The sequence below is a fragment of the Oncorhynchus tshawytscha genome, linkage group LG13 (assembly GCF_018296145.1).
Source record: "Oncorhynchus tshawytscha isolate Ot180627B linkage group LG13, Otsh_v2.0, whole genome shotgun sequence".
In the NCBI taxonomy this organism is placed as follows: domain Eukaryota; kingdom Metazoa; phylum Chordata; class Actinopteri; order Salmoniformes; family Salmonidae; genus Oncorhynchus; species Oncorhynchus tshawytscha.
The window spans coordinates 54,637,894-54,659,956 of record NC_056441.1 but is presented as its reverse complement, the minus strand read 5'-3'; the positions used below and the strand labels follow the sequence as shown (position 1 = coordinate 54,659,956).

Below are 22,063 nucleotides of genomic sequence, written 5' to 3'. Positions count from 1 at the left end.
TCCCCCAATTCTGGTCCCTCAATACTGGACCCTCAATACTGGACACTCAATTCTGGACCCTCAATACTGGTCCCTCAATACTAAATCACCAATACTGGTCCCTCAATACTGGACCCTCAATACTGGACCCCCAATTCTGGTCCCTCAAAACTGGTCCCTCAATACTGGACCCTCAATAGTGGACCCCCAAGACTGGTCCCCCAATTCTGGTCCCTCAATACTGGACCCTCAATACTGGACCCCCAATACTGGACCCCCAATTCTGGTCCCTCAAAACTGGTCCCTCAATACTGGACCCCAATACTGGTCCCCCCATCCAACCTCTCTTCTTTCCTGCCACCTCATCCCCCTTTTCACTGCCTCATCCTCACCCTTTCATTGTCATTGCTCTTTTTCCTTTATTTCATGCTAATCTACATCTCTTTATCTTTATACCCCTCCCCCCAACCTATTACTGCACCCTTAGAAAAAAGGGCTCACAAAGTTCTTTGTGGAGGGGATAGGGTTTTACATGGAACCTTTTTGGTAGAACCTTTTTGGTCCTAGGTTGCACCTATTCTTCCTAAGAATTTTATCCACCAACTTTCCTCTTTTCTCCCTTACTCTGGCCTCACCTCCCTTCTCACAATTCAATCTTTACTCTTCCATGTCCTTTTCCCCCTCCTTTCATGTCTTGATCCTCTCGTCACCCGTATGCGCATAGCACCCTGTGATTTTCCCCTATGTTATTAGATGCGTAGGTGGATTTCAGGGAATGTGACATAAGTCCCTACTATATGCCCACAAAAATGCACTGATAACAGAAAAGAAACCTACCTTTCATCCATAAAAGAATGTGTGCTTGAGCAAACAAAACGACACCCCCCCCACCCTCCCCACACACACACACACACACACACAAACACACAAACACACAAACAACCTTGAGATACGGAAAGACAACTGCCCTGTGACTCATCTGACAGTTTATCAAAGTCTGAGCTTATCCCCCCATTCATGGAGAGGGGAGGAGTGAAAGTGAGAGAGCAAGAGAGCGAGAGAGAGAGCAAGAGAGAGTGAGAGAGAAGAGAGTGGGGGATGGAAGGTGAAGGAGGGAGAAGAGGAGAAAAGAAGGAGCCATTCAGGGTGAACTTAAGATAAAGGACAGGGAGAGGTGAAAGGAAAGAGATAGAGTGAAAGAGAGACAGGGCGGCAAGAGAGTCAGAGAGAGAGAGAGAGAGAGAGAGAGAGAGTCAGAGAGAGAGAATTGAACGAGGGAAAAAGGAAATGAGAGATCATGAGATTGAATGGAGGCCAATCAATTAGAGTGAATGACAAGGACGGTGTGAGGTAGAAAATGGAGCTGGCGGATGAAGAGAAGTTAGAGAGGTTAGAGAGGAAGAGAGACACAGAGAGAGAGGGAGAGAGATGACGATGACAGATGGAATTAATGAAAATAAGAGAAGTTTACAAGAAGAAGAGAACGAGTGCACTCCAAACGAGTGCACCAATAGACACCCAGGTACAGTGGCTTGCGAAAGTATTCACCCCCCCATTTTGTTGCCTTACAACCTGGAATTAAAATAGATTTTTGGGGGGTTTGTGTCATTTGATTTACACAACATGCCACTTTGAAGATGCAAAATATTTGTTATTGTGAAGAAAAAAAAAATAAGACAACAAAACTGCAAACTTGATTGTGCATAAGTATTCATAAGTATTTTTTTTTAAGCAATGTTTTTTTTCTGGCCACTCTTCCGTAAATCCCAGCTCTGTGGAGTGTATGGCTTAAAGTGGTCCTATGGACAGACACTCCAATGTCCGCTGTGGAGTTTTGCAGCTCCTACAGGGTTATCTGTGGTCTATTTGTTGCCTCTAATTAATGCCCACCTTGCCTGGTCCATTAGTTTTGGTGGGCGGTTCTCTCCTGGCAGGTTTGTTGTGGTGCAGTATTCTTTCCATTTTTTTAATAAGGGATTTAATGGTGCTCCGTGGGATGTTCAAAGTTTCAGATTTTTTTTAATAACCAAACCTTGATCTTTACTTCTCCACAACTTGTCACGTTCTGACCTTAGTTCCTTTATTTTGTCTTTGTGTTAGTTTGGTCAGGGTGTGAGTTGGCGTGGGTAGTCTTTGTTCTTTTTTCTTTGTTGTATTTCTGTGTTCGGCCTGGTATGGTTCTCAATCAGTGGCAGCTGTTGATCGTTGTCTCTGATTGAGAATCATACTTAGGTAGCCTGTTTTCCCCATTTTAGTTGTGGGTGATTGTTTTTTTTTGTGTGTCTTCACCAGACAGGACTGTTTCGTTGTCGTTTCGTTCTTTCACTTTGTTGTTTTGTTATTCAGTGTTCAGTTGATTTATTAAATATTGACATGGACACATACCACGCTGCGCATTGGTCCGATCTTGTCTACTCCTCGTCAGAGGAGGACGAATTACGTTACACAACTAGTCTTCATGGTGCCGCTTGCTTGGTGGTGCCCCTTGCTTAGTGGTGTTGCAGACTCTGGGGCCTTTCAGAACAGGTGCATATATACTTGGATCATGTGACAGATAATGTGACACTTAGATTGCACACAGGTGGACTTTATTTAACTAATTATGTGACTTCTGAAGGTAATTGGTTGCAATAGATCTTATTTAGGGGCTTCATAGTAAAGGAAATGAAAACACAGTTCAAGTCAGAAGTTTACATACACTTACGTTGAAGTCATGACAACTCGTTTTCAACCACTCCACAAATTTCTTGTTAACAAACTATAGTTTTGGCAAGTCGGTTAGGACATCTACTTTGTGCATGACACAAGTAATTTTTCCAACAATTGTTTACAGACAGATTATTTCACTTATAATTCACTGTATCACAATTCCAGTGGGTCAGAAGTTTACATACACTAAGTTGACTATGCCTTTAAACAGCTTGGAAAATTCCAGAAAATTATGTCATGGCTTTATAAGCTTCTGATAGGCTAATTGACATCTTTTGAGTCAATTGGAGGTGTACCTGTGGATGTATTTCAAGGCCTACCTTCAAACTCAGTGCCTCGTTGCTTGACATAATGGGAAAACCAAAAGAAATCAGCCCAGACCTCAGAAAAAATTGTAGACCTCCACATGTCTGGTTCATCCTTGGGAGAATTTTCCAAAACCCTGAAGGTACCACGTTCATCTGTACAAACCATCGTACGCAAGTATAAACACCATGGGACAACGCAGCCGTCGCACCGCTCAGGAAGGAGACGCGTTCTGTCTCCTAGAGACCTCATCCTCTGGTCTGATGAAACAAAAATATAACTGTTTGGCCATAATGACCATCGTTATGTTTGGAGGAAAGAGGAGGAGGCTTGCAAGCCAAAGATCACCATCCCAACCGTGAAGCACGCGGGTGGCAGCATCATGTTGTGGGGGTGCTTTGCTGCAGGGGGGACTGGTGCACTTCACAAAATAGATGGCATCATGAGGCAGGAAAACTATGTGGATATATTGAAGCAACATCTCAAGACATCAGTCAGGAAGTTAAAGCTTGGTCGCAAATGGGTCTTCCAAATGGACAATGACCCCAAGCATACTTCCAAAGTTGTGGCAAAATAGCTCAAGGTCAGCAAAGTCAAGGTATTGGAGTGGCCATCACAAAGCCCTGACCTCAATCCTATAGAAAATGTTTGGGCAGAACTGTAAAAGCATGTGCGAGCAAGGAGGCCTACAAACCTGACTCGGTTACACCAGCTCTGTCAGGAGTAATGGGCCAAAATTCACCCAACTTATTGTGGGAAGCTTGTGGAAGGTTACCCGAAACGTTTGACCCAAGTTAAACATTTTAAAGGCAATGCTACCAAATACTAATTGAGTGTATGTAAACCTCTGACCCACTGGGAATGTGATGAGAGAAATAAAAGCTGAAATAAATAATTCTCTCTGCTATTATTCTGAGATTTCACTTTCTTAAAATAAATCTTTTGAAACAAGCTATTTCTTCAATTTCACTTCACCAATTTGGACTATTTTGTGTATGTCCATTACATGAAATCCAAATAAAAATCTATTTAAATTGCAGGTTGTAATGCAACAAAATAGGAAAAATGCCAAGGGGGATGAATACTTTTGCAAGGCACTGTACATATTAAAGAAGGAGAATGGCTTTATATAAAGCCTTGTCCCAAATCTGTTTGTGCTACCTTGTCAACTCAAAGACCATAGGAGTTGGCAAGGCAGCACAGACAGATCTGAGACCAGGCTTGGCTGTAAAGGCCAACATCATGTTTCAAAGATTCATCTGCTGTCATTTATAGAAACATGATGACTGCTCAGAAACAGCCAGCACTTTACCAAACATCTAAATGAATCTGTGGAGCGTAGTCCTTATCTACGTCAGTGGAGGCTGGTGGGATGAGCTATAGGAGGACGGGCTATTTTCTAAAGGCTGAAATGGAATGGATGGAACAGTATCAAACACATCAAACATATGGAAACCACATGTTTGACTCCTATCCATTAATTCCAATCCAGCCATTACAATGAGCCCATCCTCCTATAGCTCCTGCCACCAGCCTCCACTGATCCACATATCACCTCCCGTAGCTGGAGGCCGGCTGGCAGAGATCTGAGAGGCAGCAGTGCACCTGAGAAGATCCCATTATAGTTCTATTTCCAGCTGTCACCAAGAGGATGGCGAGAAATAAACCAAGACGTTGCAGAACATGACAATGGGAGATGTACATCTATCACACACATCCTCTCTTTAGCTGCACGACTGGGTGTATATATTAGACAGGGGTAGCTCAATCTGTTCCATCTTGCAATTGATGTACCAGAATGTGGCTCGTGTAAATTGAACCGTCAATCAGCTACTTCATTCACAAGGGCTTTCAGAAGCTTGTGCGTGTGTCTTGGTGAACACACTCCCTCAGAAGCTTCCATTGACACAGGGGGAATAATCATACACACTGATGAACACACACACACACACACACACACATCTGCATAATGTAACATCCGCAAAATGCCTTTACCCACACACTCACAAAACACACACACACACACACACACACCCACACAGAAGTAAATACTTCTGCACGGGCAGCGCCTGAGATATTGACTGGCAGCTAAGCAGACCCACATTCTACCGCTCTCTCTCCATTGCTCTCTCTCTCTCTCACACAGCAGCCAGGCTGCAGCTGGCAGTGCTCTCACACTTACAAACACACAGCAGAGTGACAGAGAAAACAAAACAGGAATAGAGCATATATGACATGACCTCTATAGTACTGTCCTCCTCAAGGTTCAAGCCTACCTTGACTCGCCCATGGATCCCTTGCATGCTGTAGAGAACATGTCTTAGCGAGTGGCTGGTCCAACATTAGCGAGTGGAATGGCAGAGCATGAGAGGACAGGGGAGATTGACCGAGTGTGTGAGAGAGAGAGAGAGAGAGAGAGAGAGAGAGAGAGAGAGAGAGAGAGAGTGTGAGAGAGAGAGTGTGTGAGAGAGAGTGTGTGAGAGAGAGTGGGAGAGAGAGAGAGAGAGAGAGAGAGAGAGAGAGAGAGAGAGAGAGCAAATAGGAGGAGGGTGTAGTAAGAAAGTGGAGTAATGGAGAAGATGAGAGAGAGAGAGAGGGAGAGAGAGAGAGAGAGAGAGAGAGAGAGAGAGAAATAGGAGGAGGGTGTAGTAAGAAAGTGGATTTGGGTAATGGAGAAGATGAGAGAGAGCGAGAGAGAGAGAGAGAGAGAGAGAGAGAAGAGAGAGAGAGAGAGAGAGAGAGAGAGAGAGAGAGAGAGAGAGAGAGAGAGAGAGAGAGAGAGAGAGAGAGAGAAAGAGAGACTCACACACACACACAAGAGGAGCGTGTGTGTCAGAATGCAGGATGCGTGGGAAGATGTTGTTGCCATGGTGAGGGATACGCCTAAGCTCTTCCCTGGTTGGGTGATGACCTAGAGGAGAGGAGAAAGGACGGGTTAAAGTCAATAGTGCGACACTGTTTGAGGTCTTCAGTACCTTCACCTTAGTCACAGGTCAGTGCAGACACTCACACACCTCCAGCATTGATGTCAGCATTGTTGTCAGCGACACCAACAACAACAAAAGACACACACTGTTATATCCACACCCTTCCACATACACACGCAAGCACATACACAGACACACACTGTTATATCCACACCCTTCCACATACACACGCAAGCACATACACAGACACACACTGTTATATCCACACCCTTCCACATACACACGCAAGCACATACACAGACACACACATCCAGGAACAAATATATACGCAGGTACATGTGCATACGTGCACTCGGGCACGTTTGGCGCACACACAAACGGGGGAACCAATGAAAATCAGCTATTTCAACAAAGCTGCCTCCTGCCTGCCTTAGTACATGTATGCCCAAAGAGCAGACCAGCCACAGCAGTGTCCCATCAATACTCTAAGCAGCGTTCACACCTATCAGCCACTCTAAACTATTTGCTATTGATTTTCCCTGTGGCGTTCTAAGAGCTCTCTGGCAATAACAGAGCATGAACCCTGATAAGGTGTGTGTGTGTGTGTGTGTGTGTGTGTGTGTGTGTGTGTGTGCGTGTGTGTGTGTGTGCGTGTGTGTGTGTGTGTGTGTGTGTGCGTGTGTGTGTGTTTGTGTGTGTGCGTGCGTGTGCGTGTGTGTGTGTGTGTGTGTGTGTGCGTGTGCGTGTGTGTGCGTGTGCGTGTGTGTGCGTGTGTGTGTGCGTGCGTGGGTGTTTACACAGTGAGCGGAGAAAAGCCTACGGGACATGCTCAAATCAAATCTTCTCCCCAAACACACGTCTCACACCCACACAGTCAGTCCACTTGTCTGTTTGTTTAATGCTGTGTTCTTTCGGTTGATCTTCTTTCCTCTCTAATCTCCGGGCAGTTTAGTGTTGGGGAGAGCCTTTGTGAGTTCTAATTGGTGCGGGTTCTGGGGTTGCCTTGGAAACCTTTTTTGAGAGGGTTCTCTGGAGGTCCACCAAAGGTTTGGTTATTGTATAACACAACGCCCAAACAAAAGCAAGCAACACAAACATCATGTACGACATTACAATCAAGGTTTCAAAGTGGAGAGACATTTAAATGAAGCAAGCTTTCAAACGGACAATAGAGAGCAGCACTGCGTTGTCACAGCTATGATGATGTAACTAATGGCCAGTAGTGTACAATGTTTTTGGTTCATCATTGGTTTGGAATGAAACACGAGTCTATCCATCTCAATGAGAGATACTATGGTCAGTACAACAACCTCAACTACGTGACTGGCTGGAGCTGATTTGAAATTACTACAATTCAAATGATATGACTGGACTAATGATTTCTTGTTGAAAACTTTCCAAAATACTGAAGCATTATGCCTATTATGCATATGCCATTGTCTATCAGCAATGAAGGGCGAAACAATATACGTCACAGCTGCATATAGGCTATATCATTAGATTCATCAAGGTTGAACTCGGTGCTTTTAAGGTTATGTCAATTATGGTAGAATCATACAAGAGCTCCTGTGTGCACAGTCCTGGGTGTAATATAGAGAGGTCCATCCCATCCTGTTCTTTAACCTTTACTAAGGGTCATGTTTTACTAGTGAAGATGAGAGGGAGATCAGAGGTGGCTGTAAGACAGGAATACTGCTGTCTATAAAACAGGCACATTGAATTGGAAAGCGGGTAGAGGACATGAAATTATGATCACTCATTCTTGAAGAGACAATCAATCCCCTCCCGGATAAAGATCCCTGCTGCCTTCATTTGTTTTGTTTGTCAAGTTGTTTTTTTGTTTTTTGTTGAAAGAAATAGCGCCCCATGTGTGCACTGCCGCAAATACCGTATACCTCAGTTTGGTACAGGAACGGTATGAAGGTATGAAAATATGGATACCGTCCTACCCTAGAGTAGAGCCCCACCCTTTCTCTGTGACTGTGAGGGTAGAGTAGAGCCCCACCCTTTCTCTGTGACTGTGAGGGTAGAGTAGAGTAGAGCCCTACCCTTTCTCTGTGACTGTGAGGGTAGAGCAGAGTAGAGGCCTACCCTTTCTCAGTGACTGTGAGGGTAGAGCAGAGTAGAGGCCTACCTTTTCTCTGTGACTGTGAGGGTAGAGCAGAGTAGAGCCCTACACTTTGTCACGCCCTGACCTTAGATATCTCTGTTTTTCTACATATTTTGGTTAGGTCAGGGTGTGACTAGGGTGGGTACTCTAGTTTTTGTATGTCTAGGGTTTTTGTATGTCTAGGGTTTTTTGTATGTCTATGTTGGCCTGATATGGTTCCCAATCAGAGACAGCTGTTTATCGTTGTCTCTGATTGGGGATCATATTTAGGCAGCCATTTCCCCTTTGTGTTTCATGGGATCTTGACTATGTTTAGTTGCCTGTCTGCACTAAGTTGTATAGCTTCACGGTTCGTTTGTTGGTTTTGTTGTTTTTGTTGTGTTTCATTCATTAAAAGAGAATATACGCATACCACGCTGCGCCTTGATCCGATCATTACAACGAACATGACACCCTTTCTCTGTGACTGTGAGGTTAGAGTAGAGACTTACACTTTCTCTGTGACTGTGAGGTTAGAGTAGAGACTTACCCTTTCTCTGTGACTGTGAGGGTAGAGTAGAGACTTACCCTTTATCTGTGACTGTGAGGTTAGAGTAGAGACTTACCCTTTCTCTGTGACTGTGAGGGTAGATAAGAGCCATACCCTTTCTCTGTGACTGTGAGGGTAGAGTAGAGCCCTATCCTTTCTCTGTGACTGTGAGGGTAGAGTAGAGGGCTACCCTTTCTCTGTGACTGTAAGGGTAGAGTAGAGTAGAGGGCTACCCTTTCTCTGTGACTGTGAGGGTAGAGTAGAGTAGATCCCTACCCTTTCTCTGTGACTGTGAGGGTAGAGTAGAGTAGATCCCTACCCTTTCTCTGTGACTGTGAGGGTAGAGTAGAGCTCTAGCCAGTATCCTGATCACTGACCAACAGTTGATTACTGAGGCTGAAGTAGGAAATGAACCAGCCAGCCACACATTACTTCACCTATGGCGTCTCTCTAAAATGTCAAATGTAAAAAATATAAAATGTAAACGTCTGAAGAATATAAATAAGAAAACTAATAGCATAATCAGTATTACCCTGGGCTGACACATGACACACTCAGCTGCATCCCAAATGGCACCCTATTCCCTATTTAGTCCACTACTGTTGACCAGGACACAGAGGGCTCCGGTTGGAAGTAGTGTACGTTAAAGGGAATAGGTTTCCATTTGGGACGCAGCCTCCCTCTCTATTTCTGTTGGGAGATATTCTGAGACATACTGTCAGTTCACAGGCTTTTCATCTCACTGACATGTGCACTGCTCTGTCTGGGGTCAATCCCCCTAATAACATAACCACGTTTACTAGACAGGCAAATGGGGGCATGGACATCAATACTGTCATAGTGTCATACATCAATAGAATACTGAACAGCTCTCTCTCACACACACCAATGCATGCGCACACACACACACACACACACACACACACACACACACACACACACACACACACACACACACACACACACACACACACACACACACACACACACACACACACACACACACACACACACACACACATCCGCATTCACACACGCAGGTACACACGTGTGTACACACTTAAAGGTCTCGAACAGTGAAAATCATGTTTTTCATCAAATTGGATGATATCCCAGAATTCCATCCCTAAGCCCCCTACACTGAGTCTGAGTACTGCCGGCATAAAGAAACGTTGTCCACAAAAGGTGCTGCGGTGTGTATAGTATTTGTAATTTACCCTGAAAATCATATTTTGCCATTCCAGTGTGTGGGTTGTTGTCTTACAGTTGATATCGCTTGTGTCATTGGAGCTAATCACTTTCCATTCTCATTTAGTTTTTATCATCAAGCAGTAATGATAGACATCTACTCTGTCTGCAGACATCTACTCTGTCTGCAGACATCTACTCTGTCTGCACAGCTTCCCAGGCAACTACCACAGCAGGAATGCTGTGATAGAAAAAAATCTGCTTTCCTAAAGGCAAAGAAGTATGACGTGACGCCTGTAAAGACAGACCCAACATACTGTAAGTCATAGTTATTCATTTCAAATATGCATCAACTGAGCATATAAGGCACACAAACTTATCCAAATAAAGACAGAAAAGTTTAACTAAAAAAAGCACACACACCAAATACTGCATATTTCAAATTGAGTACTACAAAATATTGTAGAATGAGTAGATCGCTACATCAATGAGTAGATAGCATCCTAAGTGAATAAAAGGAAATTCAATTCACTACCCACTTAAACATTTCCCTTTTCAAAAACACTACAGGCTGCATAGATAAGGCTTCTGGATCTCCTCTTCAACGAGGTCACCCTTGATCCAGGGCTGTATGTGGGGAAGCTGTGTGAGCCGTCCATCCCAGGACCCCTGTCTGCTCAGTGTGAGAGGCCTGACAAGGAGGAGGCCATAGCTGGATTTGTCTCCCGCTTCAGTCTTTGGGGATGACCAAAGTGGTTGACTGATGCCTGCTTGATTGAAGCAGGGTACCCTCTTCTCCAGCTTCCCTCCTTATCAATCTCTGTAGTTGGTTGATTTTCCTATTTTCACACGATGGTACTCAGCATCATCTGGATATGTGTGCAACAAAAGTTCAACATTCACCTTCTGCTACCATTTCTGTCAAGCCGTCTATGCAGACAGTTTTGCACATACATGGATAAATCCAACGTATGTACCACACCGAACGCACTGCAACTGCCTCTGCAACGCAGCGCTGCAAGGCCAACGCAGCCATTTCCATTAGAAATGAATGGACTTCTGGTGTGTCAAAACGTAATGACGCTGTCAGCGTGATCAAGGCGCAAGTAATTAACTTCTACGGGATATGATATCCCATTTCGTTACTTTGTATTGTTTTTTTCAAGCATTCGGAAAGGGAGATGAGTGTTACAAATTGTAAGAATGAATGGGTCCTGCATACTGTAGGGTGGCTGGGTGCCTATATTAGGCTTATGGTGCTGATCTTTTTTTTTTTTATGTAAAATTATGTCTCACCATTATTTATCACCTTTATTTCTCACGAGTGTTCACGTTGATCAATATTTCGGCTATGCTGTAAATGATCAAATAAACATGTCTGATCAATACATACAATTCTGAACATATTGTCATTTATAATGCTAATGCAGAGGCACCAATACGTTGTCCAGTGCTGTTTTCATGTATACTGAACAAAAATATAAACGCAACATGCAACAAATTCTACGATTTTACTGAGTTACAGCTCATATGAGGAAATCAGTCAATTGAAATCAATTCATTAGGCCCTAATCTATGGATTTCACATGACTGGGAATTCAGATATGCATCTGTTGGTCACAGATGCCTTAAAAAAAAAGTAGGGACGTGGATCAGAAAACCAGCACGTGAGCCGAGGTAAACAGAGCCTTCAGGTGACCAAAAGCCCTGTCCGCCTCAGCCGACCACTGCAGCCGCACCGGTCCTCCCTTCAGCAGTGAGGTAATGGGAGCTGGTACCTGACCAAACTCCCGGATAAAGCGTCGGTAGTACTTCCTTTACCGTGGTGGGAGTCGGCCAATTATGCACGGCTGAAATGCGGTCACTGTCCATCTCTACCCCTGAAGTGGAAATGCGGTACCCTAAGAAGGAGATGGACTGTTGGAAGAACAGACATTTCTCAGCCTTGACATACAGGTCATGCTCCAACAGTCGACCAAGCACCTTGCACACCAGGGACACATGCTCGGCGCGTTTAGCGGAGTATATCAGAATGTCATCAATATACACCACTACACCCTGCTCGTGCAGGTCCCGGAAAATCTCGTCAGCAAAGGCCTGGAAGACTGATGGAGCATTCATCAACCTGTAGGGTATGACGAGGTACTCTTAGTGCCCTGAGGTGGTACTAAATGCCGTCTTCCACTCGTCCCCCTCCCGGATACGCACCAGGTTGTAAGTGCTCCTGAGATCCAATTTTGTGAAGAAGCGCGCCCCGTGCATTGACTCGATCGCACTGGCTATAAGAGGCAGCGGGTAACTGTACCTCACAGTGATCTGATTTATCTCTCGTTAGTCAATACATGGGTGCAGACCCCCATCCTTCTTCTTCACAAAAAATAAACTTGAGGAGGCAGGTGAAGTGGAGGGACGAATGTATCCCTGCCCCAGGGATTCGGAAACATATGTTGTAGGTGGAAAGACAGGCCCAACTCTGCCACCACCAGTGCAGTCACTGGCCTGGCCCTCCGGTCTGTCCAAAGCAAGGGGATCAAGCACATCAGAACAGCCTACTACTACGCCCAGGCCAACTGGGGAGAGGGGGGGAGTTCAATCAAACCCTGGAAAATGTACTGAGTGATCACCTAGCTCAGGGTTGCTCCTTCACTGCGTCCTTGTCGCAAACTCTGCAGCACTACAGAGCTGCTCACCACTCCACCACCAGAGTCTCTCCTGCCAAGCTGATGTTAGGACGTGAACTAGAGCTGCCCCTACACACTCCGTCTCTATTGGCAACCCGACAGCCTCGACAGTCAAAGCAGCAGTGCAAAGCTAACAGAGTAAAAGTCAGGAGCACTACAACCAAAGAAAGAGAGCACGGCTTCCAGCTGGACCTCCAGAGTGGCGCAGAGGTCTAAGGCACTGCATCGCAGTGCTACCTGCGTCACTACAGATCCTGGTTCGATCCGAGGCTGTGTCGCAGCCAGCCACGACCAGACGACCCATGACGCGCCGCACAATTGGCCCAGCGTCGTCCGGGTTAGGGCAGGGTTTGGCTAGCCGGGTTGTCCTTGTCTGCTCTGGAGACTCCTGTGGAGGGCCGGGCACAATGCACGCTGACACGGTCGCCCGGAGTACAGTGTTTTCTCCGACACATTGGTGTGGCTGGCTTCCGGGTTAAACAAGCCTTGTGTCAAGAAGCAGTGCGGCTTGGCAGGGTCATGTTTCGGAGGACGCGCCGCTCTCGACCTTTGCCTCTCCCGAGTCCATACGGGAGTTGCAGCAATGAGACAACACTGTAACTACCAATTGGATATCACGAAATTGGGGAGAACAAGGGGAGAAACCATCAGCTGGGCCCAGCAACATTTCAACTGGTTGACGGCTCTCGCTGGCATGCCAGTCGAATGAGGAAGGTGCCACCTCCTGCATGTCCTCACTCTGCCATTGATGCCACCTTGAGTGGTTCACTGCTGGTTTCACACACTCCCTTGGCCTCAACTGAAAGGGGAAAGGGGGATACCTAGTCAGTTGTACATCTGAATGCCATCAACTGAAATATGTCTTCCTCAATTAACTCAACCCCTCTGAATCAGAGAGATGCGGGGGGCTGCCTTAATTGACATCCACATGTCTGGCGCTGGGGAACAGTGGGCTAACTGCCTTGCTCAGGGGCAGAACGACGTTGTCAGCTCGGGGATTCGAACCAGCAACCTTTCGGTTACTGGCCCAACTCTCTCTCCCCTCTTTCCCCTGGTCCCAGTGGGATTTGACTTGCGCTCCCGAGGGAGTAGGATGGGACGGCGGACCTGTCCATGCGGCTGGAAAACATGCTGACCTTCTGCGGACGTTCGGATTGGGACCTGTCAGTTCCATCACCCAGCACCTCGCTCCGACGCCCATGGAGCTGGGAGGTGCTGCACTTAGGGCGACCGGAGGAGGGGCCATTCCCTGCACCATCTGTGGCCGCAGAGGGCACCCTGCTGGTTGGTTCTGGAGGGGTCCCTCAGGGAGTCAAGAAAGCAGGCAGGGCACTGTCGTGTCACCCCAGGTGAGTCGGCACCAGGCTCACCCAGAGCCCCCTGTGGCTCACATGTATGTGTTTGTTTCATTTCCTGAGTTTCCCCCGCATTCCCAGCATAAGGCACTGGTAGATTCAGGCGCGGCTGGGAATTTTATTGATTTTTCATTTGCTCATAGTTTAGGGATCCTTGTTCCTGTGGATATGCCTTTCCCTGTGCACTCCCTAGATAGTCGACCATTAGGGTCAGGGCTCCACTTGACAAGGTTACACAGGAGGGTCATGAGGAGAGAATCAGTCTCTTCCCTATTGATTCTCCTGTGTTTCCCGTGGTGCTGGGCTTATCCTGGTTGGCCTGTCATGACCCCACTATTTCGTGGCAACAGAGGGCTCTCAAGGGGTGGTCACGAGAGTGCTCAGGGAGGTGTGTAGGGGTTTCCATCAGTGCGTCTACGGTGGAAAGTCCAGACCAGGTCTCCACCGTGCACATCCCCTCAGAATATGCCGATTTGGCTCTTGCCTTCTGTAAGAAGAGGGCGACTAAATTACTACCTCATTGACGGGGGGATTGTGCGATACATCTCCTGGTAGACGCAGCACTTCCCAGGAGTCACGTGTATCCTCTGTCCCAGGAGGAGACAGGTGAAGTGGTCAGCAGTTCTTTGAGAGAATGGACAACCTGTGCATCGTTGGGTGTCCAGGCCCAGTACACCTCCTTCTTCAACAGCCGACGCAGAGGGGAGGTGATGGCCGAGTACTGGGGCAGGAAGCGTACTGATAATCAGTTAGGCTATCTGGCTATCCCTAAAAAGGGCCATGCATGCACAGTAAAACAACACAGCCTCACATTTCTAATTACACCTGGTAAGTAGAAAAGTAGTTAATTTCCATGTAATTGTGTTGTCATGTGTTGCTGCCTTGCTATGTTGTTGTCTTAGGTCTCTCTGTATGTAGTGTTGTGTTGTCTCTCTTGTCTTGATGTGTGTTTTGTCCTATATATATATATATATATATACGTGTGGGGTACAGAGATGACAGAGAACACTATTATTGCACACAGAGTGAGTCCTATAACTTATTATGTATTTCATTAGATGTGATTTATGTCCCTAATTACGTTTTTTGAACATGCACTGATTGCATCTTTTATTTCATTTACCCACCTTGGCAGAGTACTGTTATAAAAAAATAATAATAATAATAATTAAAAAAATATATATATATTTTTTTAAATTATTATTATTTATTTTTTAATAACAGCCCCATATCCTCATTAGGCCGTAATTGTAAAGAATTTGTTCTTAACTGACTTGCCTAGTTAAATAAAGGTTAAATAAAATAAATACAAATAAAGTGATGATGTCGACTAGCACCGCAATGGCACCCCTAAATTAGGTTATTACCGTAATTGAGTCGCAATACCGTCACCAATGACGGGTTATTATAGGCCATTTGGTGGCGCTCCTTACAAGCATTTCGCTACACTCGCATTAACATCTGCTAACCATGTGTATGTGACAAATAAAATTTGATTTCTCACAGCTGCGGAGGAATGGAGAGAGGGAGGCATTGAGTCGATGCTTTCGGTTTCTATTTGTCATGAACAGACAACTGAAACTCCGTGCTTGTTCACAACCTGTCTTTCTCATAGCTCCGTGAAATAAGCGACATTAAGCGACATTAACGGGTCCAAATTGCTTCAAAATAAAAATCCTCCGTTTACTTGAACACAATATCACAAAGTTGAGTTAGTAGACTAACATTTTGCCTGTTTAGAGATGCTTTCTGTTTTTCTGTTCCTACCCTCCACTTTTCATGCTATTTAGGAGGTATTGAGGCTAATTGTTGAGTTCTAGTGGTTATGTGTAAATAGGTACTCTGCCAAGGTGGGTAAATGAAATAAAAGATGCAATCAGTGCATGTTCAAAAACGTAATTAGGGACATAAATCACATCTAATGAAATACATAATAAGTTGTAGGACTCACTCTGTGTGCAATAATAGTGTTCTCTGTCATCTCTGTACCCCACACTTATCTGCAAAGTCCCTCAGTCAAGCAGGGCATTTCATACACAGATTCAATCACAAAGACTAGGGAGGTTTCCCAATGTTTCGCAAAGGAAGGCGACCTATTGTTCATTTAAAATGTAAAAATGCAGACATTGAATATTCCTTTGAACATGGTGAAGTTATTAATTACATTTTGGATGGTGTATCAATACACCCAGTCACTACAAAGATACAGGAATCCTTCCTAACTCAATTGCCAGATTGGAAGGAAAACGCTCAGGGATTTCACCATGAGGCCAATCGTGACAAAAACAGTTACAGAGTTTAATGGCTGTTATAGGAGAAAATTCAGGATGGATCAACAACATTGTAGTTACTCCACAACACTAGCCTAATTGGCAGCGTGAAAAGAAGGAAGCCTGTACAGAATAAAACATATTCCAAAACATGCTTCCTGTTTTCAACAAGGCACTAAAGTAATACTGCAAAAAATGTGGCAAAGCAATTCACTTTTTGTCCTGAAAACAACATGTTATGTTTGGGGCAAATCCAATGCAACACTACTGAGTAACTACCACTCTCCATATTTTAAAGCGTAGTCCTGGCTGCATCATGTTATGAGTAAGCTTGTAATCGTTAAGGACCGGGGAGTTTTTCAGGATAAAAAAGAAACGGAATAGAGCTAAGCACAGGCAAAAGTGATAGCAGGCTGAACCAGGTTTTCCTCTAGGAAGAGGAAAACCTGGTTCAGCCTGCTATCACTAGACACTGGGATATTAATTCACCTTTCAGCAGGACAATAACCTAAAACACAAGGCAAAATCTACACTGCAGTTGCTTACCAAGAAGACAGTGAATGTTCCTGAGTGGCAGAGTTACAGTTTTGACTTAAATCTGTTTGAAAATCTATGGTAAGACCTGAAAATGGTCGTCCAGCAATGATCAACAACCAATTTGACAGAGCTTGAATCGTTTCTAAAAGAATAATGGGCAAGTGTTGCACAATCCAGGTGTAGAACGCTCTTAGAGACTTACCCAGTAAGACTGACAGCTGTAATCACTGCCAAAGGTGCTTCTATAAAGTATTGACTCAGGGGGTTTCATTTTCTTTTCTTTTATTACAAATGTTATAATTTTTCTTCCACTTTGACATCGCAGAGTATTTTGTTCAGATCGTTGACAAAAAAAGGACAGATTCATTTTAATCCCACTTTCTAACACAACAAAACGTGGAGAAAGTCAACGTGTGTGAATACATTCTGAAAGCACTTCTTTCTGTCCCTAACACTAAAACTAAGACAGCAATCATATTTAAACAAAACAGATTTGGAAACTAAATAAAAACGCGTAAATTGTATCTGAAGACTAACTGAAATTTAAACTGAATTCCAAATAAAAATGGTCAAAATAATAGAAATAAAAACAAATACAAAAACACAAAACTGTAATAACGGATGGGCCTTGAGAGGACACACAGTGTAAGGAGCAGTGAATGTTGAAACAGCATGTTCCAGTATGCTTGTGAGCAGTGAATGTTGAAACAGCATGTTCCAGTATGTTTGTGAGCAGTGAATGTTTAAACAGCATGTTCCAGTATGTTTGTGAGCAGTGAATGTTTAAACAGCATGTTCCAGTATGTTTGTGAGCAGTGAATGTTGAAACAGCATGTTCCAGTATGTTTGTGAGCAGTGAATGTTGAAACAGCATGTTCCAGTATGTTTGTGAGCAGTGAATGTTTAAACAGCATGTTCCAGTATGTTTGTGAGCAGTGAATGTTTAAATAGCATGTTCCAGTATGTTTGTGAGCAGTGAATGTTTAAACAGCATGTTCCAGTATGTTTTGTGAGCAGTGAATGTTGAAACAGCATATTCCAGTATGTTTTGTGAGCAGTGAATGTTTAAACAGCATGTTCCAGTATGTTTGTGAGCAGTGAATGTTTAAACAGCATGTTCCAGTATGTTTTGTGAGCAGTGAATGTTGAAACAGCATATTCCAGTATGTTTTGTGAGCAGTGAATGTTTAAACAGCATGTTCCAGTATGTTTGTGAGCAGTGAATGTTTAAACAGCATGTTCCAGTATGTTTTGTGAGCAGTGAATGTTGAAACAGCATGTTCCAGTATGTTTGTGAGCAGTGAATGTTTAAACAGCATGTTCCAGTATGTTTTGTGAGCAGTGAATGTTGAAACAGCATGTTCCAGTATGTTTGTGAGCAGTGAATGTTGAAACAGCATGTTCCAGTATGTTTGTGAGCAGTGAATGTTTAAACAGCATGTTCCAGTATGTTTGTGAGCAGTGAATGTTGAAACAGCATGTTCCAGTATGTTTGTGAGCAGTGAATGTTGAAACAGCATGTTCCAGTATGTTTGTGAGCAGTGAATGTTTAAACAGCATGTTCCAGTATGTTTGTGAGCAGTGAATGTTTAAACAGCATGTTCCAGTATGTTTGTGAGCAGTGAATGTTGAAACAGCATGTTCCAGTATGTTTGTGAGCAGTGAATGTTGAAACAGCATGTTCCAGTATGTTTGTGAGCAGTGAATGTTTAAACAGCATGTTCCAGTATGTTTGTGAGCAGTGAATGTTGAAACAGCATGTTCCAGTATGTTTGTGAGCAGTGAATGTTTAAACAGCATGTTCCAGTATGTTTTGTGAGCAGTGAATGTTGAAACAGCATGTTCCAGTATGTTTGTGAGCAGTGAATGTTGAAACAGCATGTTCCAGTATGTTTTGTGAGCAGTGAATGTTTAAACAGCATGTTCCAGTATGTTTTGTGAGCAGTGAATGTTTAAACAGCATGTTCCAGTATGTTTTGTGAGCAGTGAATGTTGAAACAGCATGTTCCAGTATGTTTGTGAGCAGTGAATGTTTAAACAGCATGTTCCAGTATGTTTTGTGAGCAGTGAATGTTGAAACAGCATGTTCCAGTATGTTTTGTGAGCAGTGAATGTTGAAACAGCATGTTCCAGTATGTTTTGTGAGCAGTGAATGTTGAAACAGCATGTTCCAGTATGTTTTGTGAGCAGTGAATGTTTAAACAGCATGTTCCAGTATGTTTTGTGAGCAGTGAATGTTGAAACAGCATGTTCCAGTATGTTTGTGAGCAGTGAATGTTGAAACAGCATGTTCCAGTATGTTTGTGAGCAGTGAATGTTGAAACAGCATGTTCCAGTATGTTTGTGAGCAGTGAATGTTGAAACAGCATGTTCCAGTATGTTTGTGAGCAGTGAATGTTGAAACAGCATGTTCCAGTATGTTTGTGAGCAGTGAATGTCAGTGAACATAGTATCTCTGTGTTGTGAATGTGTGTTTCTCACCATGCAGACGATGGGCTCCAGCAGCTTGTCGCTCGTCACGTCCATCCAGGTCAATTCTATGGACGGCAAGCACGGGGTCAGAAGGTAATCCACCGTCAACTGACTGTTGGTACAGGATGGCCCTCGCACCTATAGTACCATCACAAGCAACAACAAAAAACGATCGTAAATCTCCTCAAAAGTAGAGATAAAGAAACACCCAAAGTGTGGTATGCAAGAGTCGACTGCAATAGACTTACTATATCATGTGTATAAATGACCTTTTTGAAGAGTGTGGCTGACTGCACTTTCCTGACAGGCTGCATGAGGGCATCTTGTACAATGATGCTAATGTCGGCCCCAGAGTAGCCTTCTGTTTCCTTGGCGAGAGTACGCAGGTCTGCGTCACTCAGGCTGGGGGGTGGTGTTGCCCAGGTGCAGCTGGAACATCTGGGACCTGGCGGGAGAGAGATGTGCTGTAGATACGTTTCTCAAACCTGACGGTGACACAATGCACCGATGAGAATGGTTGATAATTGCTTTATTGTATCAGTTCGTTTTTGGGGGTTTTGCTTGAACAGTACAACACAAACATTTCCCATTTAACAGCGATTGTTCTACAAGCATTTCAAGACAAATGTAGCAGTTAGTCCTGACAAACTTCAAATCTAACGGTCTGGTTAGTTTTATGAAGGTGAATGACAAACCACACACAAACACACACACACCCTGACCCCTGTGTTTAGTTCTGAGCTGCACGTCGCCGTGGCTGAAGAGGCGGACGGGTGTCGGCTGCGGTGGCCATCTGGTAGCTCCGCCCCTCACGGGAAACTTCCTTATAAGGAGGGGGAAGGAGCAGCTCTCACTGCTCTGGTAGCAGACACTGAACACATCTAGAGAGAGAGGAAGGGGTTAACCCTCAACACTTCTCAGCCCAAAATGCTGCAGCACATAATTATCTGTCGTATGTATTATCCTGTTACTTTTCTTGAGCAAAGATAAAGGCTAACCTACCTTTGGCCAGTTTATCAAACTCCTTCATGGGAAGCCTGGTCTCGGTCTCAATCTTTTGACAGCACCATCAGGACCTTACAGCATGCCAGACCACTAAGGACAGACTCTCCTACCTGGGAGAGAGAGGAGGAGGGCGAGAGAGACAGACAGAGCGACTGAAGAGAGGCTGAGAGAGAGAAGGGAGAGTGAGGCAGAGATGGGGGAGTGAGAGAGAGAGAGAGAGAGAGAGAGAGAGAGAGAGAGAGAGAGAAATCAATCATTTAGGCTCTTGAATCGCATCACTGTTAGATGTGCAGTATTTTTGTATGAGGATAAAGCACCTAAACACAGGATTTTGAGTGAGCGTGTTGTTTATCATTCCGACCATCTCCCAGAAGTAGATAGCCATCTCGCTGAGGTTCTGCAGCACAGCCCAGACGAACTGGGAGTCCCAGGGAAAGAGACAGCGCTGCCTCCTGTACAGACACTCCCCTAGAAACAACTTATTCACCTGGGAGGCAGGGAAAGAGGGGGAAGAGGGAGAGAGAGAGATGGATAGACAGAGCACAGGAGGTTGGTGGCACCTGAATTTGGGAGGACGGGCTCGTGGTAATGGCTGGAGTGGAATCAGCGGAATGGTATCAAAGACGTCAAACACCTGGTTTCCAGGTGCTTGATGCCATTCCATTTGCTTCGTTCTAGTCATTATTATGAGCCGTTCTCCCCTCAGCAGCCTCCTGTGAGGAGTTTGGTTAGTTTGGTTAGTTTGGTTAGTTTGGTTAGTTTGGTTAGCATAGCCGTCACAGTTACATTCTATGGCCAGTAATGCAGTGGTCTCACCGTAGCAGCATTGATAATTATATTATATTATAACTCTATTGGTGGAGTTTACTCTCACCGGACTTTGTCATTGCTAACAGATGCGTTTGTAATGTACAACAGTGCTGTGAGGGGACACTCCTACAAACACTGGCGGTGTCCTATTCCCTATATAGTATATAGTGTTTTATAACTGGTTAGTGCGTGTGGTGTTTGTTGCCTTAATGACAACATGTCATGTGGGTGTCATTGAAAAAGTACGTGTCCCACAATACAAAAACATGACCTTATCTGTTGTGACAGTGACATGTCTGGACAAGACTATAAACTTGAAATATAATTCAACCATGTCTGTTTGATTGAGCAGTTGTGTTGTGTAATTTGTCATCCTCCGTATCTCCAACAAAGAGGTCAATTCCTCCAGCAGCTTTAGAATAGAATTGAATAAATATAATAATATACTCCATCCTATCATCATCATTCGTCTCCAACAAAGAGGTTGATTCCTCCAGCAGCTTTGATCTTCTCCGAGAAGGAATCACACTCCTCTATGAGGTTGGCAGCGTAATCATCCAGAATATGGGTGGATCCAGATTTGATGTCAATGTGCTTAAAGAAATTATTCCAGATGAAGGAATGGTAGCTCTCTGGGTGATTCCTAGGAATACCTGCATAGTTCGTTGAGAATGTACATTTTTGTCAGCGGGGATGGTAGATTTCGGCCGTAGATCTCCATGGTATTAACCTGGATGTTATTAGGAGAGGTTCAGTGGATACTAAGACACACCCTTTGTAATGGTGACAAAGGGCTTTATTACAGAGAAACACTCATCTGTTTCATCAGCTGTCTTGGTGGCTGGTCTCAGACAATTCCGCAGGTGAAGTAGCAGGATGTGGAGGTTCTGGGCTGGTGTGGTTACACATGGTCTGCGGATGTGAGGCCGGTTGGACATACTGTCAAATTCTCTAAAATTACATTTAGACTTACACTTAGGCTTATGGTAGGGAAATGAACATTACATTCTCTGGCAACAGCTCTGGTGGACATTCCTGCCGTCAGCATGTCAATTGCACGCACCTTCAAAACTTGAGACATCTGTGGCATTGTGTTGTGTGACAAAACTTCACATTTTAGAGTGGCCATTTATTGTCCCCGGCACAAGGTGCACCTGTGTAATGATAATGCCATTTAATCAGCTT

The 22,063-nt window shown here is 44.4% G+C and overlaps 1 protein-coding gene across 3 annotated transcripts in view; it reads right to left on the bottom strand.

Moving 5' to 3' along the window:
* LOC112265185 (rap1 GTPase-activating protein 2) overlaps positions 1-5,336 on the bottom strand; it is a 110,961-nt gene extending 105,625 nt beyond the window's left edge. For 2 of the 3 annotated variants that reach the window (XM_042295955.1, XM_042295953.1), the window contains exon 1: positions 5,271-5,335. Coding sequence is in view for 1 of the 3 variants with exons in the window: in XM_042295953.1 (XP_042151887.1) it covers positions 5,271-5,311 (41 nt within the window). In the remaining 2 variants the exon portion in view is untranslated. Of the gene's footprint in view, positions 1-5,270 lie in introns of all 3 variants that reach the window. The other variant, XM_042295956.1, reaches the window with a different exon arrangement.
* Positions 5,337-22,063: the final 16,727 nt, after the last annotated feature.